The sequence below is a fragment of the Myotis daubentonii genome, chromosome 2, assembly GCF_963259705.1.
Source record: "Myotis daubentonii chromosome 2, mMyoDau2.1, whole genome shotgun sequence".
NCBI classification, from domain to species: Eukaryota; Metazoa; Chordata; class Mammalia; order Chiroptera; family Vespertilionidae; genus Myotis; species Myotis daubentonii.
This window is the reverse complement of record NC_081841.1, coordinates 215557919-215578367: the sequence shown is the minus strand read 5'-3', so window position 1 is coordinate 215578367 and position 20449 is coordinate 215557919. Positions and strand designations below refer to the sequence as shown.

Below are 20449 nucleotides of genomic sequence, written 5' to 3'. Positions count from 1 at the left end.
AAAATCACTTAATTTTCAATAACAATCTGAACATTCACAATGCCTTCCCTTCGACACAGTGCTTTCACCTGTTATGAACAGCATATCCTTGAAACACAGAGACCTGATGTATGTATGCAGGGTGGCTGGGTGAATCAATGAATGAATGAGTGCATGTCACTGAATCCTTAGATTGCACGAATAGCTCAATGGGGCAGTGTTACTTCCATCTTACAGATGAGGAAACTGAGGCACCCAGTCATGATGCTGACAGAGTTAGAAATTAACGTGGCAATGTGACCGCTGCTACACAGCTTTCCTTTATGTAGTGTAATACCTTATTTATAATTTATTCTACATAGAGTATATCCCCAAAATGCATACACACACTTTGAATAACTACAAAGGCGGTGTTTATTAAAATACATTTCACTTTCGAAATTGATCTGTAAGCTGTTAAAGTGTGTATACATTTTTGGGACACCCTATAGATCATCTATAATAATAAAAGCATAACATGCTAATTAGACCAGACAGCCAAACGACCTTCCGGACATCCTTCCAGACAACCTCCCGGATGAAGCTGCGGCTCATGGCTGTGAGGGCCGAGCCCCTTGCCCAAATTTCTTGCATCGAGCCTCTAGTATATACATAATATAGGATTATATGGAGTAAATTATTGCAATTCTATATATGAGGTATAGAATACATTATGTATTTTATAATACCACTCTTTCATGGCACCATGCTTAAAAACACGGAGTCGTCTGATCCAACCCTCTTCTTCTTTTTAGACACCGTCTTAGTACTTTTCCCTGTTTCCATTCCATTGACACCTACCTGGTCTAGGCCCCAGTAACTGTAGCTTATTCTGTCATCCAACAAGCAGCTTGAAATGTCCCTTAACGACAGACACAGGCACGGATGCTGGGGCGGCAGAGCTAGTTCATTACTCTGTGTACCTGAGCGATAAATCTTCTGTGAATTTTAAACTGTTAGTTTCATTTTTTCTAACACCGTTAAACTATGTGCTATTTTAACTCTGCGTTTCCCCCCAAAGGCTAATTTCAATTTAACTGAGGTTTAGACACATAATTTTTCATGAGCACCAAAGCAACGGACTGGGCCAGATTTCTCTCGTGTCTAGTATGGGGATCTTCACGAAGAGAGACTGGGCGAGGAAGCTGCTTTTTTCGTATATTTAGGTGATATCTCTGGCCCTCACTTCAAGAGTAAGAAATTATTACTTGTTAAATGATGTGAAATGGATTATTTGAGACAAATCGGAGCACGCGGTAATTACTGATATGATATGCTAGGGGAGGGCTTATTTTAATTGGTGTCCCCTGTAAAGAGGTTTAGTAATATATAGTTAGACGATTATATATCATGTATTCATTTCATGTGACCAGAATTATAATGCTTGGCTGTCTAATTTGGCTTCATCACTGCTGGCGTTCACATTGTAGATGAAAGATAGTCCCTATGTTTCCTATTCCCTTTTAATATGTGCATTTATATTAATAGCATGGTTTAATACATCACTTTAAAATTATATTGCCCTTTGAACTACATTTAGTAAGAAATTGACATCTTTGTGTGTGGAACCGGAATAAGTTTAGCATGAAATGAAGGCGTCCTCTGTCTGCTTGCTAAAATGTAGCCTTTGTGAATCCTGGCATTTCCAAAGCCGGGTAGGTAATGAGGTTGAAAAGTATGGCTCAGAATCTGCAAACTTTCACTTACGACATCTTAGCGTTAGGGGACCCTTTTCTGGTTACAACCTAACGTTGTATTTATATTTGGAAGTTGTCTGGATCTTTCCTGATTCTGGTTTAGGACAAAATTTTTGTACCACTGACATAGGGGCACACCCCACTCTAGTCACCTGGGACTGACTCCGCACGCCGTTCTGCCGCGGTCCCGCCGTGAAATTGGCAAGTCTGCGGTGTGTTCCAATGAGTGTAACGGTCATTAAGTCTGCGAGTGTTCTGACGTGGTGGTCAGATGTGATTCTGTTAAATACCCATGAAGCAGCACCTGCTTCCCAGAGTGACCTTCTGCTGAAGAGCCCTCAGCGTCTCCGAGCGGATCGCGCGCAGACCTGCCGCGTCCGGGACGCACTAGAGCAGATCTGCCGCTGTCGAGCCGCGAGCTTGGCATAATTTATTGCAGTTAAATAACTCTTAAAAAAACGCCATCAAATAATTATAGAGATTATACGCATTTCGCAAACCTTTGTGTTCTACCGAAACTACCCATTTAATTTCAGGCTTGGTTTGTTTAAATAAGGCTGGAATCAAAAGGCGCATTAGGGGAGCTGTCATGTGCTTTCTGTAGGTGTTCATAAAACCAGATGAAAAAAAAGTCTGAAGCAAATTAGAACCAAAAGCAATTTTGCCATCTGTTGTATATTAATCAGAACTCTGGGTATCAAGGGTAAAGCCGCGCTTAGAGAATGTCGCCCAACACCCACTTAATAGAATAATATGCAAATGTATTAGGTTATGGATTCATAGGCAGGTTTTCATTCTAATTCACGCAGCAGATCCCCAGCAGCGGGCAGCGTGTGTCGGTGTGGCCGTCTGCGGACACACAGGTAACGAGTGTCCTTTTCCATTTTCAGAGCAACCTGCCAACAGCCAAGGCCAGTCCACCCTGCAGCCGCTGCCCCCGCCCCACAAGCAGCACGCGGCCCAGCACCACCCGTCCATCACCTCCCTCAACAGAAACTCCCTGACGAACAGGAGGAACCAGAGTCCGGCCCCGCCGGCTGCGCTGCCCGCCGAGCTGCAAACCACACCCGAGTCCGTCCAGCTGCAGGACAGCTGGGTCCTTGGCAGTAATGTCCCCCTGGAAAGCAGGTAACTCCTCCGGGCTCGGGGCGTCAGCACAGGTTTCGGTTCAACTCGCCCAGCCTTTCCCGTAGGAACAGGAACTGAGCAAACTTACATACGCTGTTTGCTCTTTTCGAAGAGTGGTTCCTGGTGGTGGCTGAGTTTTTTATGGCTGGGCCAGTGAACTGCCCTTACTACCGTTTTTTGTGGGGGGTTTTCTTGTGCACAAATCATCGCACGTGTTTAGACAAGGACGGAGATGTAAAACGGGATTCAGGCTGTGAACACGGCCAGCGTCTACCGGGTACTAGACAGCCCTACTTTCCCCGCTGGGCTGTGTCCGTTACATCGGAAACTCATAGTGGACGCCCAAGTGCGGTACTTGAGCACAAGTCAGGTGACCGTGAGGACATTTTCGTTTCGTGCAGGATGAGAGGGGTGGGACTGGCTCTCCATCTTTCTTCCCTGAACCACCGTGTTCACCCCTAGACAGGGCCTTCAGAGTCCTTCCTGAGGATGCGCGTTCCAGCGCCCTTCCTGAAACTCATCCTCGGGTGTCACCAGGCCACTAGCCACCTGTCACCTACGGAGTCGTTCCGCCCACTTCTGCGTGACGGCCCGTCTCGGGCTGTCCCCGAGGCTGCGCCAGCCACGTGCTTGGTCTGCACACGCACTGGTGTCTCCGTGAACTTGAGCACCAGCAGGCCCAGGGGTGGCAGCCTGTTCGTACAAAAGTGCAGACCAGTGAGTGAGAGCTGTGCGAGCCGATCCACTTCCTTATTAAATGTCTCCAGATACAGGAAGTTTGACCGCTTTCTTTGTCCTGAACCTCCACAGCCGTGTCTCCGTTACATCATGTGTGACACAAGCAGAGAGGGAGGGGTCCCGCCGCATTGCTCTTATTGGCAGCTTTGCAGCCACATGGCCCTGACAGGCCCCTGAGTATTTAGTTCTACTCTGCCCTGAGTTTCCATTAGACTTAGAGGGCAAGCATCGTCACCATATAAACCCAGATAGAGGACTCGGTACCCGGGGAGAGTGTCCCCTACACAGCCTGCTCCTGGAGTCCCCCCTTTGTGGGTGTCAGCATCTCAGTCAGGCTTCAGGTGATGCAATGGTCCCCCGATGCATAAATTCCTCTCTTTTTTTGCCATTAAATGCACCATCTAAAGGAATTTTGCCCTGAGGATGAGCTGACAGGAGGTCCTCACAGTTGTCAACAATCAAAATCTTGCTGTCTTTTCTTTTACTCTTGACCTAGGAACTGCCAAGTACTCTTGTGTTTTTATCTGTAGTGCAGCCAAGAGTAGCTGCAGTTGTATTGTTGGTTTTCTATTATTGACCCTCTTCCTGAGGAATTAGAGAAAGTACAGGAGAAGTCGGCAGGTGGCGGATTTCCTCACTGTGCATGGAGTCTTCTGCACACACCTCTTCTCCCCCAGGTTGCAAGCACAGAGCTAACTTTACCCAGTGTCATTCACTAGCACCCACCGAACCACTCAGCAGTGCTGGCTCACTGTTTTCACTTGGAAAAATTTTATTAGGAAAGAAGGAATTTTCCAGTGGAGTCATATAAGTGAATATGGATAATTGCGTTGTAGTTGATATTGTGTTGACAAATATTTTTGAAATATGTCCAGTTGAGTCATCAGAAGCATGTTTAATTTCAGGGTGTTCTATGTAGCACAGGACACTCAAAAATTCTAGTGTTAGTGGGAGGGTTGCTGTTCCTTAAGGCCACTTCTTAGACTGGAGAGAACTGGAATAATTTTGCAGAAAGATATGCTGTGTTCTTGTTATTCCTCATGTTATACTAATGAATTTTGGTTGGTAAAGTCAGGAAAGAAAGTAGCCCTTCAGAGTACAACCCATTATGGCTGTGTGTGAAATCATAGCTGATATCTCTGTATTCAGAAATCACTCTGGGGGTGATAGCAAAGCAATACTACTTGAAATTCCACTTCAGAGCAATACAGTTATTGAACCATCAATGGAATTGCATCTTAGGTTTTATGAGTTGACATAGGTGGAAAGCCTACCTGATGATATTATCTCATATATGTATAAAAAAATAATGAATCTGAAAATTGTCTACCATGCTAAAAATGTTCATTTGTAGTATGGCTTTGTTTTCTCATTTTTAATGTTCACCTTATAACTATTGCTAATTAAAAGGGGTGGCATTTCTGCCCTGGATGGTTTGGCTCAGTAGATAGAGCATTGGCCTGTGGACTGAAGAGTCCTGGGTTCGATTCCGGTCAAGGGCATGTACCTTGGTTGCAGGTGCCTGGCCCTGGTGGGGGCATGCGGGAGGCAACCAATGGGTGTACCTCTCTCATATCGGTGTTTCTCTGTCTCTCCCTCTCCCTTCCGCTCTCTCTAAAAATCAATGGAAAAAATGTCCTCAGGTGAGGATTAAAAAGAAAAAAAGATGTGGCATTTTAGCCATGGCCAGTTTCTCAGTGGTTAGAGTGTCAGCCCACAGGCTGAAGGGTCGCTGGTTCGATTCCCGGTCAAGGTCATGTGCCTCGGTTGCGGGTTTGCTCCCCATTCCTGGTCAGGGCATGTGCAGGAGGCAACCAATCGACGTTTCTCTCTCTCATCCCCCTCATCCTTCCCATCCACTCCGTCTGAAAATCAATAGAAAAATTATCCTGGGGTGAGGATTGAAAAAGAGAGGTGGCATTTGAGCTTGCAGGCACCGAGTGGCACCAGCGGGAGCAGGGCACGGCTGTCTCTCCCGCACTGACACAGCCGAGCTGCGGCTTCCTTCCTCGTCTCGCTTGGTTGGAACTCCTGAGAGGAGGAACCAGCCTCACTTCTCATCGATTTTTTTCCTTATTTAGTTAAGGTTCCCCATTGAGCAGGAGTCTCAGGCTCCGTTTCAGCTACAGGAACAACTCTATCTCCACTGTGTCTGCCTGTAACAAGTTGTTCATCTACTGTAGCGTTTCATCTTTGGCAGTTATTTCTATTATTTCTACATACTCATCTTACTGATCCTCGCTGTTCTGAAACTGCCCTTTAAAAATATAAACTATAAAGTATGAAATTCTTTATATAGCTAAGAACCTCTGTGTCTTTCTCTTTGGCTCCTCCCCTTTTCTCCTGTCAGCGTAGATCGATCGCGGCTGGTCACAAATTGGCGTGTAATAAATCCAGGAAAATTGCAGTCCTGTGTGGACGGTCGGTTTATGTAAATTGGAGAGAAGACCTAAAATAGTTCCTTCCTTGTCCTATCTGGTTTGGCATAGCTTTCATTTCGATTTATTTAAAAAGCAGGGTTTTTTTATTTATTTAAAAAGCAGGGTACGCGTGCACCTGTAAGAGGAATAGGACAGTTTCTCGCGTCCATAAAAATGTGTACGTCCTTTCTCTGATGAGTCTAACATTTGTTGCTGCTGGAGACCATCGATACCACTGTATTGCACGTTTCTACTCAGAAAATAGACCAGTGCTGGTCTGTATTCTCGGTGCGTTTCAGATCCCCTGCAATCACAGGAAGAGGCAAACAAGCATTTGCAGTTGATAAACATATCTTTGGTGTCTCACCATCCGTCGCCACAAATAACAATCAGTGCCCAGATGTACCGTGACTGCTCGTGTGGAATTTTCCTCACAGTTCCTTTCCTTTGAGCTGAGTGTTCCTTATACTTCCTGTAGTTCACCTGCAGGCCATTTAATAGCTGCTTCAGGGCGTAACCGCAGCTACGCCTGCCCAGACTCCAGGCGGCTGAGGGAAGGCTTAGACTTGGCCCCCACAGCACAGCACTTAAAGGTGTAGCTCAGTCACTCTCATCGAAGCCCTGACCTTCAGCAATTGTAAAGTTAATGGCCTGCGGGGTCCTCGTTTGTGGATGTGAATTAAGTAGCCTAGTACGCAGTTCCCTATTAGATGTTAACAAAACCGTTCTTTTGTAGCCGTTTAATAAAACATTTATTAACGTCTTGTTTTATTATAAAGTGTACTTTGGCATTGATAGTTCATTAGTTATGTTCCCATAGCTTTTTACCTTGTAGTTCAGTAATGCTTTGCTAATTACTAATGTATGAAATTGCATATGAAATGACCTTTTTATTATTGCATGTTTAATTTAAATATTGAGATGTCCTGGGCGGTTTTAACGTGAAATCAATGGCTGCATCTTTAAAAACAAATAAAATCCCTAACCAGAAGTATAACGTACTAAACTGATAGTCCCTTTTCCCCTGACTTTAATCTTCACTCTAAATGGTTCTAGACAAGAGCGAGACTATCCTAGGAGCGTCAGGGCCGGCTCAGCCTCGCCAATCAGAAGTGTAGGCAGCACCCTGCCATTGAGGCAGCACAGCACCAGGGGAGTGCGCTCCCCATTGAAAAACTACCTCCACCCACGTGCTGATGGCCAGCTGCCTGCCGCAGGTGCTGAGTAGTAGGAGTCTCCGTGACTGAAGATACTCAGTAAAATGTTCCAGGGAGGGCCCCCACTGACTGCCGGGGTTCATGTCTCAACATCAAGAAGGGTTCAGGAATCTGGAAAAGGCTGTGGGCAGATGACATAGGAATCCAGAGACTAATAAAGAGTCTGGAGACGAGATTTAATTTTGAAAGGTATTGGGGGTCAGAGGACCTTCAGCTAAAGGAACTGAAGACTCCCTCCTTGTCTAGGACCCTTGCTTCTATTAACACAATTTACCCTAAGGCAAGGTGGAGATGATACACTTCAAAGGGTAAGGTTTCAAAGGGACAGAAGCATTGTCAGTTTGGGGAATAGCCTATGGCTGTTCAGGTGTTTGGCCAGTAGGAGGCAATAACATGTAGATTAAGATGCCCTGTAACTGTCTGGCAGCCACAATCAGTTTCCTAGTCAGGTTTGGGGAAATGCCTTTAGCCATTCCCAACAGGTGACTACATGCGTGACTCAACCCTGGTGAGTCCCCAAGTCTCATCAACCTTTTGATGAAACTCTTGAAATGATGACCTGCTGGAATTGGTCCCCGGCAGCTGACATAGGTTCACTATGTGATGCCTTACCCTTTCATTGAAGTTTGGGGAGACCCAGGGTGCCTGTGGGGAAAGAATATCCCAGAATGTGGAAAAGAGATGCAAAAATGAAGAAAGTAGGTTACTGAACACAAACTTTAAAATTGTATGGGGACCTAGGCTAACAATTCTTTTTCAAAAATATATGTTTTTATTGATTTCAGAGAGGAAGGGGGAGAGAGAGAAAAATAGGAACATCATTGATGAGTGAGACTCATCGATTGCCTGCCTCCTACACACCCTCTACTGGGGATTGAGCGGAAACAGGGGCACGTACACTGTCTGGGAATCGAATCATGACCTCCTGGTTTATAGGTCATTGCTCAACCATTGAGCCACACCAGCCAGGCTCAGAATTCTTAATTCATCTTTGAGAATCTCATCATCTGCATTTATTAAAAAGAAACAAACAAACAACAGCATCAAAAAAAAAACCCTGAAAATTCATCTAAAATTACATACTAATAAATAGTACAAATCAACTGGGTCCTAGGTCTTTTGAAATATCTCATCTTTAATGACTTACGGTGTTTCTTAAAAGGCCTATGAAGAGATACATGTGCACCTGTAAGAGGAATATGTGGAGTAATAACAAATTTACCTTTATGTGTTAGGTAGGCCGAGCACAAACCACATTTTTATCAGAGTAAAACCTCTTGTTTTTTTTCACTATTCCTATCACTCAACAAAAAGTAAGTGAATGTAGGAAAGAACCCTACGTCTGCTAATTTTGTTCTTGTAACGAAAAAAACACACCTTCAGATTATCATGAAAGGCAACTCCCATAGCCTTGAAGCGTGTCCTTAGCGGAGGTCGGAAGAGTTTGGAGGGAATCACGCAGTCTCCCTTCAGTCAGAGGGGAGAGGCCCCCGCATCTCAGGCATTTCCGGCGTAGGCCGCTTTTGAGCGTGAGGAAGGCACCGCCCGGTAGAGCAGGCGTGTTCCTTTGTTTCATTGAAGTGAACCAGCTTGCCTGTAATAGCAATGAAGACACCAAGAAAGTATGCATTAGTCATTAGGCTAGAGGCCTAACTGCTTTTTTAAAGAGTTAATTTTAAGAAATTTCCTTAGCCTGTTTGGCTCAGTGGATAGAGCATCGGCCTGCGGACTGAAGGGAATGATTCCGGTCAAGGGCATGTACCTCGGTTGCAGGCTCTTCCCTGGCCCTGGTCGGGGCTCTGGCAGGAGGCAACCAATCGATGTGTTTCTCTCACACCGATTTTTCTGTCTTTCCCTCTCTCTTCCACTCTCCAAAAAAATCAATGCAAAGTTATCCTCGGGTGAGGATTAGAAAAGAAAGAAATTGCAAATACTGTACACTCTGATCATGTTTGGTCTTGGATAACCAGCAATCTGTATGAAATATTCATATGATGACCTTGATATCCATGGGGCAGAGGGAAGTGGATTGTCACTACTCCTAACACATCTCTAGTCACTGAGAACAGGATCAGCGTGGACAGCCATGGGTCTTAGCGTAGGACTTCGGCCGTAGCCACTGAGGATTTAATCCGTTCTTTCCTGAGTGGGATCTATTCATGTTGGGTACTTCTCCTTCTCAGTAACTGTTCTGTGAGATTTCTTTTATGCTTCTACTCTTCACTCACATTGTCTGTGAACATGCGTTCCAGTCCTTTTTCTTAAATGTGTGTGTTTTATCTCTACTTAACGTCATTCCTACATGGTAGTTTTACCTTTTCCTAGAATTAAATTTTATCCATTTTTAAAACTGTGGTGTGTTTTTTTCCTCTGAAATTTCATCCTCAGGTTCATTACCGATTCACATGGACCCTGTTGGTGGTAATTGCTTATCTCTTCCTGGCTTCTTTGTTGTGCCTTGACATGCTTCTGCCGATTTCATGTCTTTCTCCTTTAATTTCAAGCCTGTTTTCTACCCCATAAGATTAAATTCTGGGACATGCAATTAACCAACTGAGCTTAATAAATCTCACTTTGTAACCCTCTGATTCTGCTTTGGCTCTGTTTATGATTTCTTAGCATCTCACCCATAGTCTGAACCACTTAAAACACCACCGGAATTCATCGTGTGCCGATGACATCCTGCACTAATATAATACCGCTTCTTTCCCGTCCTGGAGTGCTAGGAAAAGCTTCTGTCTGGGGACAGACAGATCTGGGTTCAAATCGCACCACCCTACTCGCTACGTAACCTTGGGCAGAGGGCTCATACATTTTTATATTGTGTTTTTCCCCCCATAAAATGGGCTTGATCACACGTCACAAAGATTTTATAAGGATATATTGAAATGTCATGTAAAATACCTGGCCCTTTAGTTTCCTTTCCTTATTCCTTTTCTATGCTGCACATTTAAAAGTGTGATCATTGATTTAGTGTTTGTAAAGTTAAATGACAGCTATCGAGAACTTGTGTGTTGACTAATTTTTGTGAGAAATAGCCGTTTCAGCTGCGGAGGTAGGTATCTTAGAATTGTGAGAAGAATCACCTATTACCAGTTTAATTGGAGCGACATCCTGGAGGAGATGACGTGGGAAGTACAGACAGGATCTGTTTCGGAAGCAGGTCACTGGAATACCACGGGAAGGAATTATCCGCAGTGCTGGTGGGAGGGATACTTCCTAAGGTGAAACCGGAAGGCACGCACCCGCTCAGCAGGTGTTTATGAAGTCTCCCGGGGACCACCGTGAAAACGCAAGTTCACTGCTGAGGGCGGGAGAAGGAGGGAAGGCTTTTCAGAAAGATGGGCTCTCCGAGATTGGAATTCACTGTAGAGATTATCTAATCTTTTTCATTCTTCTGAGGGCCCTTTGAGACTTAGAACTCTGGGCCTGTGAGTCCGGCTTTTTGAGATGCCACCCAGTTCCGAGGTTGTGCAGTATCTGTTGGAATCTGGCTGATTTCTCTGATGCACTAGCAAACAAATGGTAAGCTGTTGCATTTTCACCTTTTTTAATAAACAAGGACCAAACCCATTAAAATACCACGTTTTGCAGACTCCTTATAGATGACAATCATTATTCTTGGCAACAAAATCCTGTGTTGATGGGAATATTTCCGTCCATAAGTTTTCACACTGCTCTCTCTGCACTAAGACTTTCTTTAGAGAAGCAGTGCTTTCTCAGTGATTCCTGAACACTGCCTTTACCTTGAAGGGGCAGATGAATACAACAATTTTTAAAATATATATTCTCGGTAGCTACTACTGCAGCCGCTTGTCATCGCAGTAAAGGTCAGCAAGTTTGGAGCCTTCTCCTTTTTAGTTATTTAACTCAATTTTTAAGGTTTATAACTCTTTTGGGTACTTTGCCCTGAGCTCACTGGGTAACATTTATGTGGTTAAACAAGATTTTCAAATTAGTGCAAAACGCATCCCTAAGTCTTACAAAGAATCTTGTGCTTAATCACACACAAGCTGCACAAGCCATGGGTGGGGTCTTACTGACAACTCCAGCACCTGGAGACCTCTTCTCTCAGGACGCCTCCCGCCACGCGAGACCTCGCAACAAAAGGCTGTGTGTCCTCAGTGCATTAAATTATAAAAGCTAACATCTCTTATGTTTTAGGTAAGCGATAAATACAAATACAAGTGTGTTCTACACAAGTGCTAAGGTACATTCCTCACATAGAAACTACGACTCCTTTAGGTAACTGGTTAAAGACATAAGTCTGGGGGCAAAACAGACCTGGCTCTGTCTCTGTGCCAGCTCTGGCACATTGCAGCTCAGTTTCCTCACCTTAAAATAGTAGATTTTACACACACACACACACACACACACACGCACACGCATAACGTTGTGATGTTTAAATTAGATAATACTGGGTGTCCCCAAAAAATGTATATGCACTTTGAATGATTACAAAGTCAATGTTTATTAACATACAGTTCATTTTCAATATTTAAAAGAATCTACAAAGGTGAATAATTTTTTTGTCAGTGCCTGTTTTCAAACTGATGAGTGTTCTGGTCCAGGCATTGCTAGTAATGCGAATCGATGGAATTGCAAACATCAAGAATCTTTTCGTTTGGGATTTGTGTGCCCTCAATTCATAGACTGTTGCCAGTTTGGCTGTAAATTTTATCTTTTATTTTTTATCCCCGTAAAAAAAAGTCTAGTGGCCCTTTAGGGTAAATTTCCTTGGTTCAAAGCTTAGTCAGGCTTCACCATTATTTCAAATCAGTTAAACCTGAACAGGAATGAAAATTAAGGGAGTTTCCAGCTGTTAAAGTGTGTATACATTTTATTGGGAAATCCTATATTTTATTTGCGCCCAGAAAACAGGTGATTAATAAGCCTTATTTAAACCACTTCCTGCTCTTTGGACTGGTTGTTTTCTGTTTTGATTTGTTAACTAACTGTTCACTAACTCTCATCTGATTGGCTGAGATGGACAGCTCCAAAGTCTCTTACAACCTTGACATTCTTTTATTCGTCATAAATGGCACATCCACACCCGAAATTCTTCTCTTCATCTAGTCCACACTTCTGTCTCAAATGTACAGAAAGAACTTTGCTGAGTACTTTTAACCATGGATGGCCATCGATAATTAAATGAACTAATAGTTAAATATAGCAAGTCGTGTTCAAACAGCACATAGACATTTTAAGATGTTCCTTTTCATTTCCATTTTAATTGTAATATATTTTTAGAATGTAATAGCTACCAACAGGAGGTGTAATTAATATCGTAAAACATGTAAGAAAATGTCTAGTACAGACTCGTGCACTTGATGCCGTGGCTCCCCCACCAAAATAACTAAAACGTGAAGCAAAGACTGTTACACTATTTTAGCCTTCTTGTTAATAGTAAAAAACAATCTTCATATTTTCAGAATTAATACTGTTTAGTTGTTGTTCAGTTCTTAATGCTCCCAAACAAATTCTGTGACGTGATTTGGTGCTCGGTTCTAGACACCTCTACGTTAAAATAAGCCATGATAACAACAGCTTGCTTCTTGTTGTAGCCCTGTATGTTTTATACAGCCCTGGTTATGCTTGCACTAGACCGGTCTCTCACGTCCTTAAGACTGAGAGGTAAACGTAAACAGTGGTAAGGGATTCCCTAAAGTGTATCTCCCACAAACTGCCTGAATAGTTTCTAGAATTTTGCTTCCCAGTTGCCGGACATCAATGAACACATATTGCTGTGCGGGCCATGAGCGTATCTGTGTATTTAACATAATTACAGATTGATACAGAGGCCGTTGCTAAAATGTACAGTTACTCATTTATATTGCAATTGTTTGGGTAAACAATTAAAACAATTTTTGTCTCAAATCACCTTTAGTTCAGTCACTGATCGCTCATATTAATTCAGGCACCAGCAGTGAAATGTGTCTTGTTTATCAGCTTTTCATTTAAGACATCTTTCGTGCCGGGATCACCTCCTAGCATGGAAGTTGTCCAAAGATAATAGCACCTCAGTCGAGAAGGGTAATAGATTGGAGATCGCCACATGCTGTCGGCACGAAGGGGCCGTTTATCAGGCTCACTAACTCGCTGTGTCCCAGCTAGAATCATTACAGACTTCCCCTTTTGTTTCCACATCAGAATATATAATCTGCATCCTAATGTTGATGACTCACTTGGGGGTGTTTCACTTCCTTACTTAGGATATTTTTCTTCAAAATGCATACCGTAATTACTGTAAAAGTTATAAAAGAAGAGTCTTTTTAATTAGTAAGAGTCTCAAATCTTTTTACCATTCAGGGATGCATAGGATATTACTTTCTGTAAAAGATTTTCAATTAAATTTATTGTAATACATGTATTCCTTTATATTAGAAGCAAAACAATCCACCCATTTTGTTTTTTTGTGTGCTTTTTTTCTTTTTCTTTTTTTAATGCACCCATTTTGAACAAGCCCCAGCCAGTTCTTAGAAAATGTGCGCCCACGTGTACATAAACCTTTTCTGGACTCATCCTATTTTAAAAACAGCAGAAATTAAATTATCAAAATGCAAAGAGAGAAATATTGAAGTTTAGGTAAATTGTATCATTTCTTAAGTGTTTTAGCATTTTATCCGTTCTTTTTTAAAATATATTTTTATTGATTTTAGAGAGGAAGAGAGAGATCGAAACGCCACTGATGAGAGGGAATCATTGATTGGCTGCCTCCTGCACATTGGACAGAGCCCGCAACCCAGGCCTGAGCCCTTGACCCGAATCGAACCTGGGACCCTTCGGTCTGCAGGCCGATGCTCTATCCACTGAGCCAAACCGGCCAGGGCTTTTCCGTTCGAGACAGGCCTTTTCAGTTGCTAGATTCCATTTGCTAATTTTTGTTCTTGGTTATAGCTTTTGTCAAGTACAGCGGCCAGCGCAGTGGTTGTTGAAGGACTTAAAGACGGTCCCAGAACTTCTTACTTTCCACATTCGAGTTCAGGGCTCGGCGAGGCCCCCCTGCTCCCACCCCCGAGGCATGTTCTAAAATAATATCTACAGGAGGAAAGAAAAAACCTTCCTCGTTAACTGTAATAATGAGGATTCAATGTGGGTGTATTTTTTTTTTCAATTTTGCTGTATTTCTGCTCCCTCAGAAGCTTGATAAGAGAATCGTTTCCTGTTGTTGCTGGGTAGGTCCGAGACTACCACCTCTGCAGCCTTGCCAGGGTGTGGAAGTGCCTCCCTGTCGCCCTCGCGGGGGGCTTCGCCTCGATGGTCTCTGCTTTGTTCTCCGCACCTTAAAGCAGGAGAAGAATTAAGGGGAAGGGAAGTTGTGCAGAAAATACTTCTCTTTTCCTTCCCTTCAAAGCAGCAGATGTGAAAAGGGGTAAGGAGGGTGTGTGTGTGTGTGTGTGTGTGTGTGTGTAGTGCTTTTAAAATATTTAGAACTGAGGTTTCCAGAAGTCTCTGCTAATAGTAAAGGGAATGAGTAGAGGCTCTTTCTTGCCTGGATACATTTTAATACAAGTAATAAATTGAAGCAAAGTTTTTAGAGGAAAAAAAAGAGTATATAAAAGCTACTCCAGCCAGAAAGGGGAAGGGAGGAGAAACGGTGTGATCTGTGTGAAGACAGGTGAAACCTTGGGAAGCTGTGGGTGCTAGACGTCTGTGTGCTCACAACCCAAGCGTTAAGCTCAAAGGGAAAAGCAAGAGAACCCCCCTGAAGAAGGTACTTGTGGAATGCGAGCGTGCGTTGGCGAGCGTGTTATAAGCACATGGACATGTAGCTACAAACACAGGGAAGGAGAACTGAAGGAGAACTGGTGTCCTGTTTAGAGATAAAGGCCAATAAATATGGTAGATCGGTGATTTTCAACCCTTTCCATCTCCTGGCACATAAACTAATTGCTAAATTTCTGCAGCATGCCGAAACCATGTTTTTACCGATCTGACAAAAAGCAGTTATAATTTTGATTCATTCACACTGGACGGTTATTGTTGTCATTATATATATTATTGATTTCAGAGAGGAAGGGAAAGCGAGAGAGAGACAGAAACATCAATGATGAGAGAAAATCATTGATCGGCTGCCTCCTGCACGCCCCCTACTGGGGATCGAGCCTGCAACCCAGACATGTGCCCTTGTCTGGAATCGAACCTGGGACCCTTCAGTCCACAGGCTGACACTCTATCCACTGAGCCATACCGGCTAGGGCATGTTGTCATTGTTTTGTTTGACAGCCTGAATAGTTAGGTATTGCATGTCTTAAACATTCTTGGTTGAAAATCGAGGCGGTAGATGTTTGAAGACAGCAATGCGATTAGAAAGGGTGAGGAAACGGATTTCTTAGCAGACAGGTAGAGTTCAAAGGGAGGCACGGTAAAGGGGATAGTGGAGGTGAAAATGAAGAGCGAGGTGACATAAAACAGCGGAGACCGTCGAAGCCGTGTGATTCTGAGGTCAGGCGGATTGCGCTTCGTGCAGCAGAAATCCCATTTGTCCTAAATTGACGCCTGGCAGTGAGCTGCCAGCAGTGCCTTGCGAAGCAGGGCCCTTTGCATTGATTTTCCCATTTGTTACACAGTCTCGATGCACATCTTGAAGTGCAGTGGAAGCTGCGACGCTCACATGCCCGGTCCTCACTGCAGTGCTCCTCAAAGTGTGGTCCTTGGGCCAGGTCCTTCAGACCTTCCCTTTCAACAAGGCTCCCAAGGAGTCAGGATGCGGGCTCACATTTGAGAACCACTGGTTTTACGTGTGGAATGGGCCTGGAGCACATTCCCCTCATATTGAACCCAAGTTCACCAGGCTCTGCCTAGACCTGCGGTTCCACAGCCAGCCTGGTGGGCCTGGTCCCGGATCAGGATCCACTCTGGATCCTGCTGTGACACACGGCACGGCCGAGGTCGTGGCTGGGAATCCCTTTGCCGTCCTAGGCAGATGCTGGTGTGCATGAGCTTCTCCCCGAGCGTTCACCGCAGCCTCCGCCATCTCTCGGCTCAGGAATCTGCGGGACTTTGCCGGCCTCCTGGACAGATGGAGGCTTCTTCCCCACGGCAGGTATGTAAGCACAGTAGGCGGCCACACGAGGCGTCTCGGGGTGTCTGTTGAGAATCAGTTGCTGAAAGGGAAGGCAAACAGACGAACCCCGCCTGGATGGAGAGCAGGGAATCCTCTGTAGGGCTCAGGCTTTCTTTCTTTCATTTTCTGCCTATTTAGCTGCCAGGAATTTTGTATTTCCTGGCCTCATTGTCTAAAGCACATCGTTGAAATAAGCTGCTTTTCCAGCCATTTAATTAGTTATAAACACATTGCTAAATAAGCATCAAACAGATGAGCCAGTTGGCTGTGGAATTTAAAACTCAGACTTTGATAGTGAAAATCCGAAGACGGTGACCATGCAGTAGAGGGGTTCAACATGCCGGGACAGTAGTTAATATCCTCTTTCCGGGAGAGCTTTTTTAAAAATATATACTGACAAATATTTGGGGCTGTTGTAACTCATGCAGTCCGTAGTAAACATACTCCCCATTAGAGACCAGTAGTTAAATGAGTGGTGATGGGCAATATTGAAGGAAGGTGACGCACAGTTACTGTTTTGTGTGTATTTTGACAAATTTTAAAATGTATTTTATCCTGAAGGGCTTTCTAGGCACGCCGTCTTTTGTTTTGGAACAACCGAGTGCCTAAAACTCTTTGGAACTCATAGTTAATTTTAGCCTTCAGATACTCCAAGGTAAATTGAATCCACGAGTGTGGGACTCGTTTCCTTTGGGTCTGAAAATGACATTTTGGAAGCGTCGTTTGAAGTGGAGGAAACCTTGTGAGACCTTTAATAAGCCTCTTCAGTCCAGGAAGGTATGTTTTGCCTGGAGGGAAAGGAGCCCATCCCTGAAAATATTTTAGCTCTTAAGTCAGAACTTTGGATTCTGGAAACGCTGGATTTGACCAAATCTAGCCCATCTTCCTTCTCGTTGGCACCATTGTCTTTGAAATCAGAGCATCTGATCTGAAGCAAACAATCTATGCTCTAAGTTAAATATTGATTGATTTGCCTAGAAACAGGTAGAATGAAGGACGTCAAGGGATTTTATTGAAGCAGTTCAGGTGTAGTTTGGGGTAAATCACTCTCTCTGTTCAATGGAGAACATAAGAAGGAGGAAGCATCAATATTTCCTGTGCAGTAGAGCCTTCCCCCTCGTACGGTATAGCAGGCGACTTACAATAGGAGTATTTCCCCAGGGGTCTGCATGGCACTAATAGAGGCTCCCAGCGTGCCTCAGGGACAGAAACTGGACGCTTGTGACTATTACACTCTTTTTATTCTAAGTATTTGCTTTGTAATCTCTAAGGTGTTTAACACTATAAAAAACATCGAAGAAACAAGCCTCTTTTCCATGAAGGTAACCAGTTATGAAGTTAAACTAATTAGAAGTTCAGCGGTTACACACTTTCCTCTGACCTTTCTTTCCTGTCCTAACGTCCCGTTGAGGACGTGGCTCGGGCCACTTCGGATCGTGCTGTGTAACACGTTGTCCAGGGTGCCTTTCACTTTGATCCGTATAATTTCTGATTTATTAAACCATGTTAACCTCCGGAACAAAACATCACTATTAACCCATTGTTTCCTGGTTACAATATAATTATATATTAGAATGTGTTTGATTTTGGACTTGATGTTAGGATCTTTTTAAATGAGCACCGATATGTTGATATTATATCTAATATACTATAGGAAGGCACATTTAAATTTACTGCCAAAAATCTGATTATTTTTCTACCAAATATTTTATGACTGTAAGTTTATGATTATTACTTTGAAAGACAAAAGTCAATCAAAAGTGAAGAATTACTCAGAAACAAACCATATCTGCCAAGAGAAGGAGCTGGAAAAAAAAACAAAAAACAAATTCTAAGAGGCCTGCGCATAGAGGAGACAGATGTTATGACTGGACTCACAGATGCAATTCCGTGTCCTGGGCACGTCCAGTGTATGAAACGTGACATTGCATTTGAGGGAAGATGAAAGTTCGCAATGGAAATGTTAGTCTTGCCTCTTCTCTGCCAAGTAGACAAAAAGAGGAAGCTGAGAACACAAACCTCCTCCAGCCCAGCTAGAAAAAGACACAGAAAAGAGAAAGAAATGCTGGAGAGGAGAGGATGCACGATTCTCACAGTGGGACAGGCTGGATGCGGGGCGGGAGGAGGGCGGCCGGATGGGGGGGTCATTGACAGTCACCCCTGCGCCTCAGGGACAGACTCGCTCACAGTGGCCCGGTGGGGGGTGGGGGCAGCAGGACGGATGAGCAGCTCCGGTCTGTGTCCTACAATTTGAATTTGTGACACGACCCATACAAAGGTGCATCAGAGAATCCGTTAGAAACACAGCAAGGCGGGAGCACAAATGCAAAGGTTGGTCTAGAGGCTGATCCCCGAAGAAACAGGCCTCCCACTCTGGAAGAAGAACAGCAGCTGTCAGTGGGGCGCAGTGTGGAGCCGTCCTGCCCGTGCATGTTTCTGTGGCACCGTGAACGCCACGGGCCCACGGCCTCGTCCGCTGGCCGGTGCTGTTAATTGCATCCCCGACAGGTCCCAAGCCACCCAGCAGCTGTTAATGTTCAGTGACCTCCTGCCCTGCTGCCTTTGGGCTTTGGAATTGATTTTCCTCATCTGGGTGTCTGATCACCTGCCATGGAGTGAGCCTCCAGTTCCCCACGGGGGGGGGTGGGCAGGGTGTGATCACCAAGGCCCTGGAGGCTGGCGGCACGCGGGCATCATTCAGGGCATCAGAGCAGAGCCTGCCCCGCCTGCTCCGTGTCATCTGTCACCGCCGCTGCTCTATCACACGATACAACGGCAAATAGTCTCACCGGATTCACGGTTTTCATTCCCAAAGATTGCCGGGGTCCTGCCCCAGCAGGTCCAGGGGTCCCCAAAGGCGTGGACGGAGTCAGCGAAGAAGGAATGACATGGAGACAGTGTTCAGTTGATCAGCAACCTAGCCAGGATCTCTAGCCCGGATCTCCAGAGAGGTTCTGCTTCGGATCTCCAGCGAGGTTCTGTAGCCATGTTCCCTCGCTAGGTTCTCCAGCCAGGTTCTGTCCAGGCTCTCCAGTCAGGTTCAGTGTCCAGGTTCCAGTCAGGTTCTCCTGCCAATCTCTGTAGTCAGGTTCAGTCCAGGATCCCTTGCCATGTTCTCCCGCTAGGCTCTGTCTCTAGGCTCCGAGGCCAGTCCCTCTCCAGGATCCTCCAGCATGCTCTCTCCAGCGAAGTTCTTCTGTCTCTAGGCTCCGTGTAGGTTCTGTCTTCTTGATTCTGTTCTAAGTTCTGAGTCTTTCTGTCTTATGAGTTCTGTGTTCTGAGTTCTGAGTGTTTCTGTCTTGTTACAACTATATTTATACCAGTTGATTCAGTCCTATCAATCTCTATTACAAAGGTTAGGGCGTTTCTTATCTCCATTCCAGGGAGAAAAGATTATGTAGTTTAAGCATGACTGTTCGTAGTTAAAGGGATTAATTACCCACCTGGCACTTAGTTGAGGGGTTTTATTCCCTCCCTAACTTCAGGGGAAAATCCCTACCTGGGGAAACCACCTTTCTCAGAGACCTTGGTTAAAACACATAGTGCCAAGAACAGTATGCCATATATGCCAGGTCCCTTGAAACACCAAGCATGGACCGGCTCCCGGCAAATTCCCCCTTTTTTATTTTTTAAAAGCAGGCATTAAAAAGAAAAACCTGAAATGCTCTCTTGTATCCATTTTAAGAGTAGGATTGGCGCTTTCTGCTATTACCTGAGTCCTGATCTATCACCCCAGGGAGAGCTTGCCAATCCTGCACTTTCCCAGGGTAGAAAGGCTGCAGTGGGGTTAAGGATAAGGCTCCTTGGGCCTACCTCCTCCCATGCCATTACATTTACCTTTCCTTCCTCAGAAAAGCATGGACATACTTCTTGTATAAAACATTCTGTCTGACTGGGAGTAACCTTAATTCCTCTGCTAGCAAGCATATATGTTAAAAGATCAATACAGAGTCTTTTTTCTTTAGACTCAGTATGGCACATCTTCTTAATCTAAAGATCAATACAGAGTCTTCTTTCTTTGGACTCAGTATGGCACATCTTCTCAATCTAAGTTCTGTACTATCCACCTTCTTACCCTATTTATCCTCTATAGGGGGGTCTGTAGCACCCTGGTGGAGTCCTATCCGTCCCGAGTGTGGGGGGTTCTCAATGGGGGGGGGCTTT

At 44.5% G+C, this 20449-nt stretch overlaps 1 protein-coding gene across 7 annotated transcripts in view; it reads left to right on the top strand.

The window, feature by feature from the left end:
• Positions 1-20449, top strand: part of TENM3 (teneurin transmembrane protein 3) — a 584034-nt gene that overhangs the window by 415035 nt on the left and 148550 nt on the right. For all 7 annotated transcript variants that reach the window (XM_059685785.1, XM_059685788.1, XM_059685787.1 and 4 more), the window contains one exon: positions 2606-2843. In XM_059685785.1, the coding sequence (XP_059541768.1) occupies positions 2606-2843 (238 nt within the window). The remainder of the gene's footprint in view (positions 1-2605; positions 2844-20449) is intronic.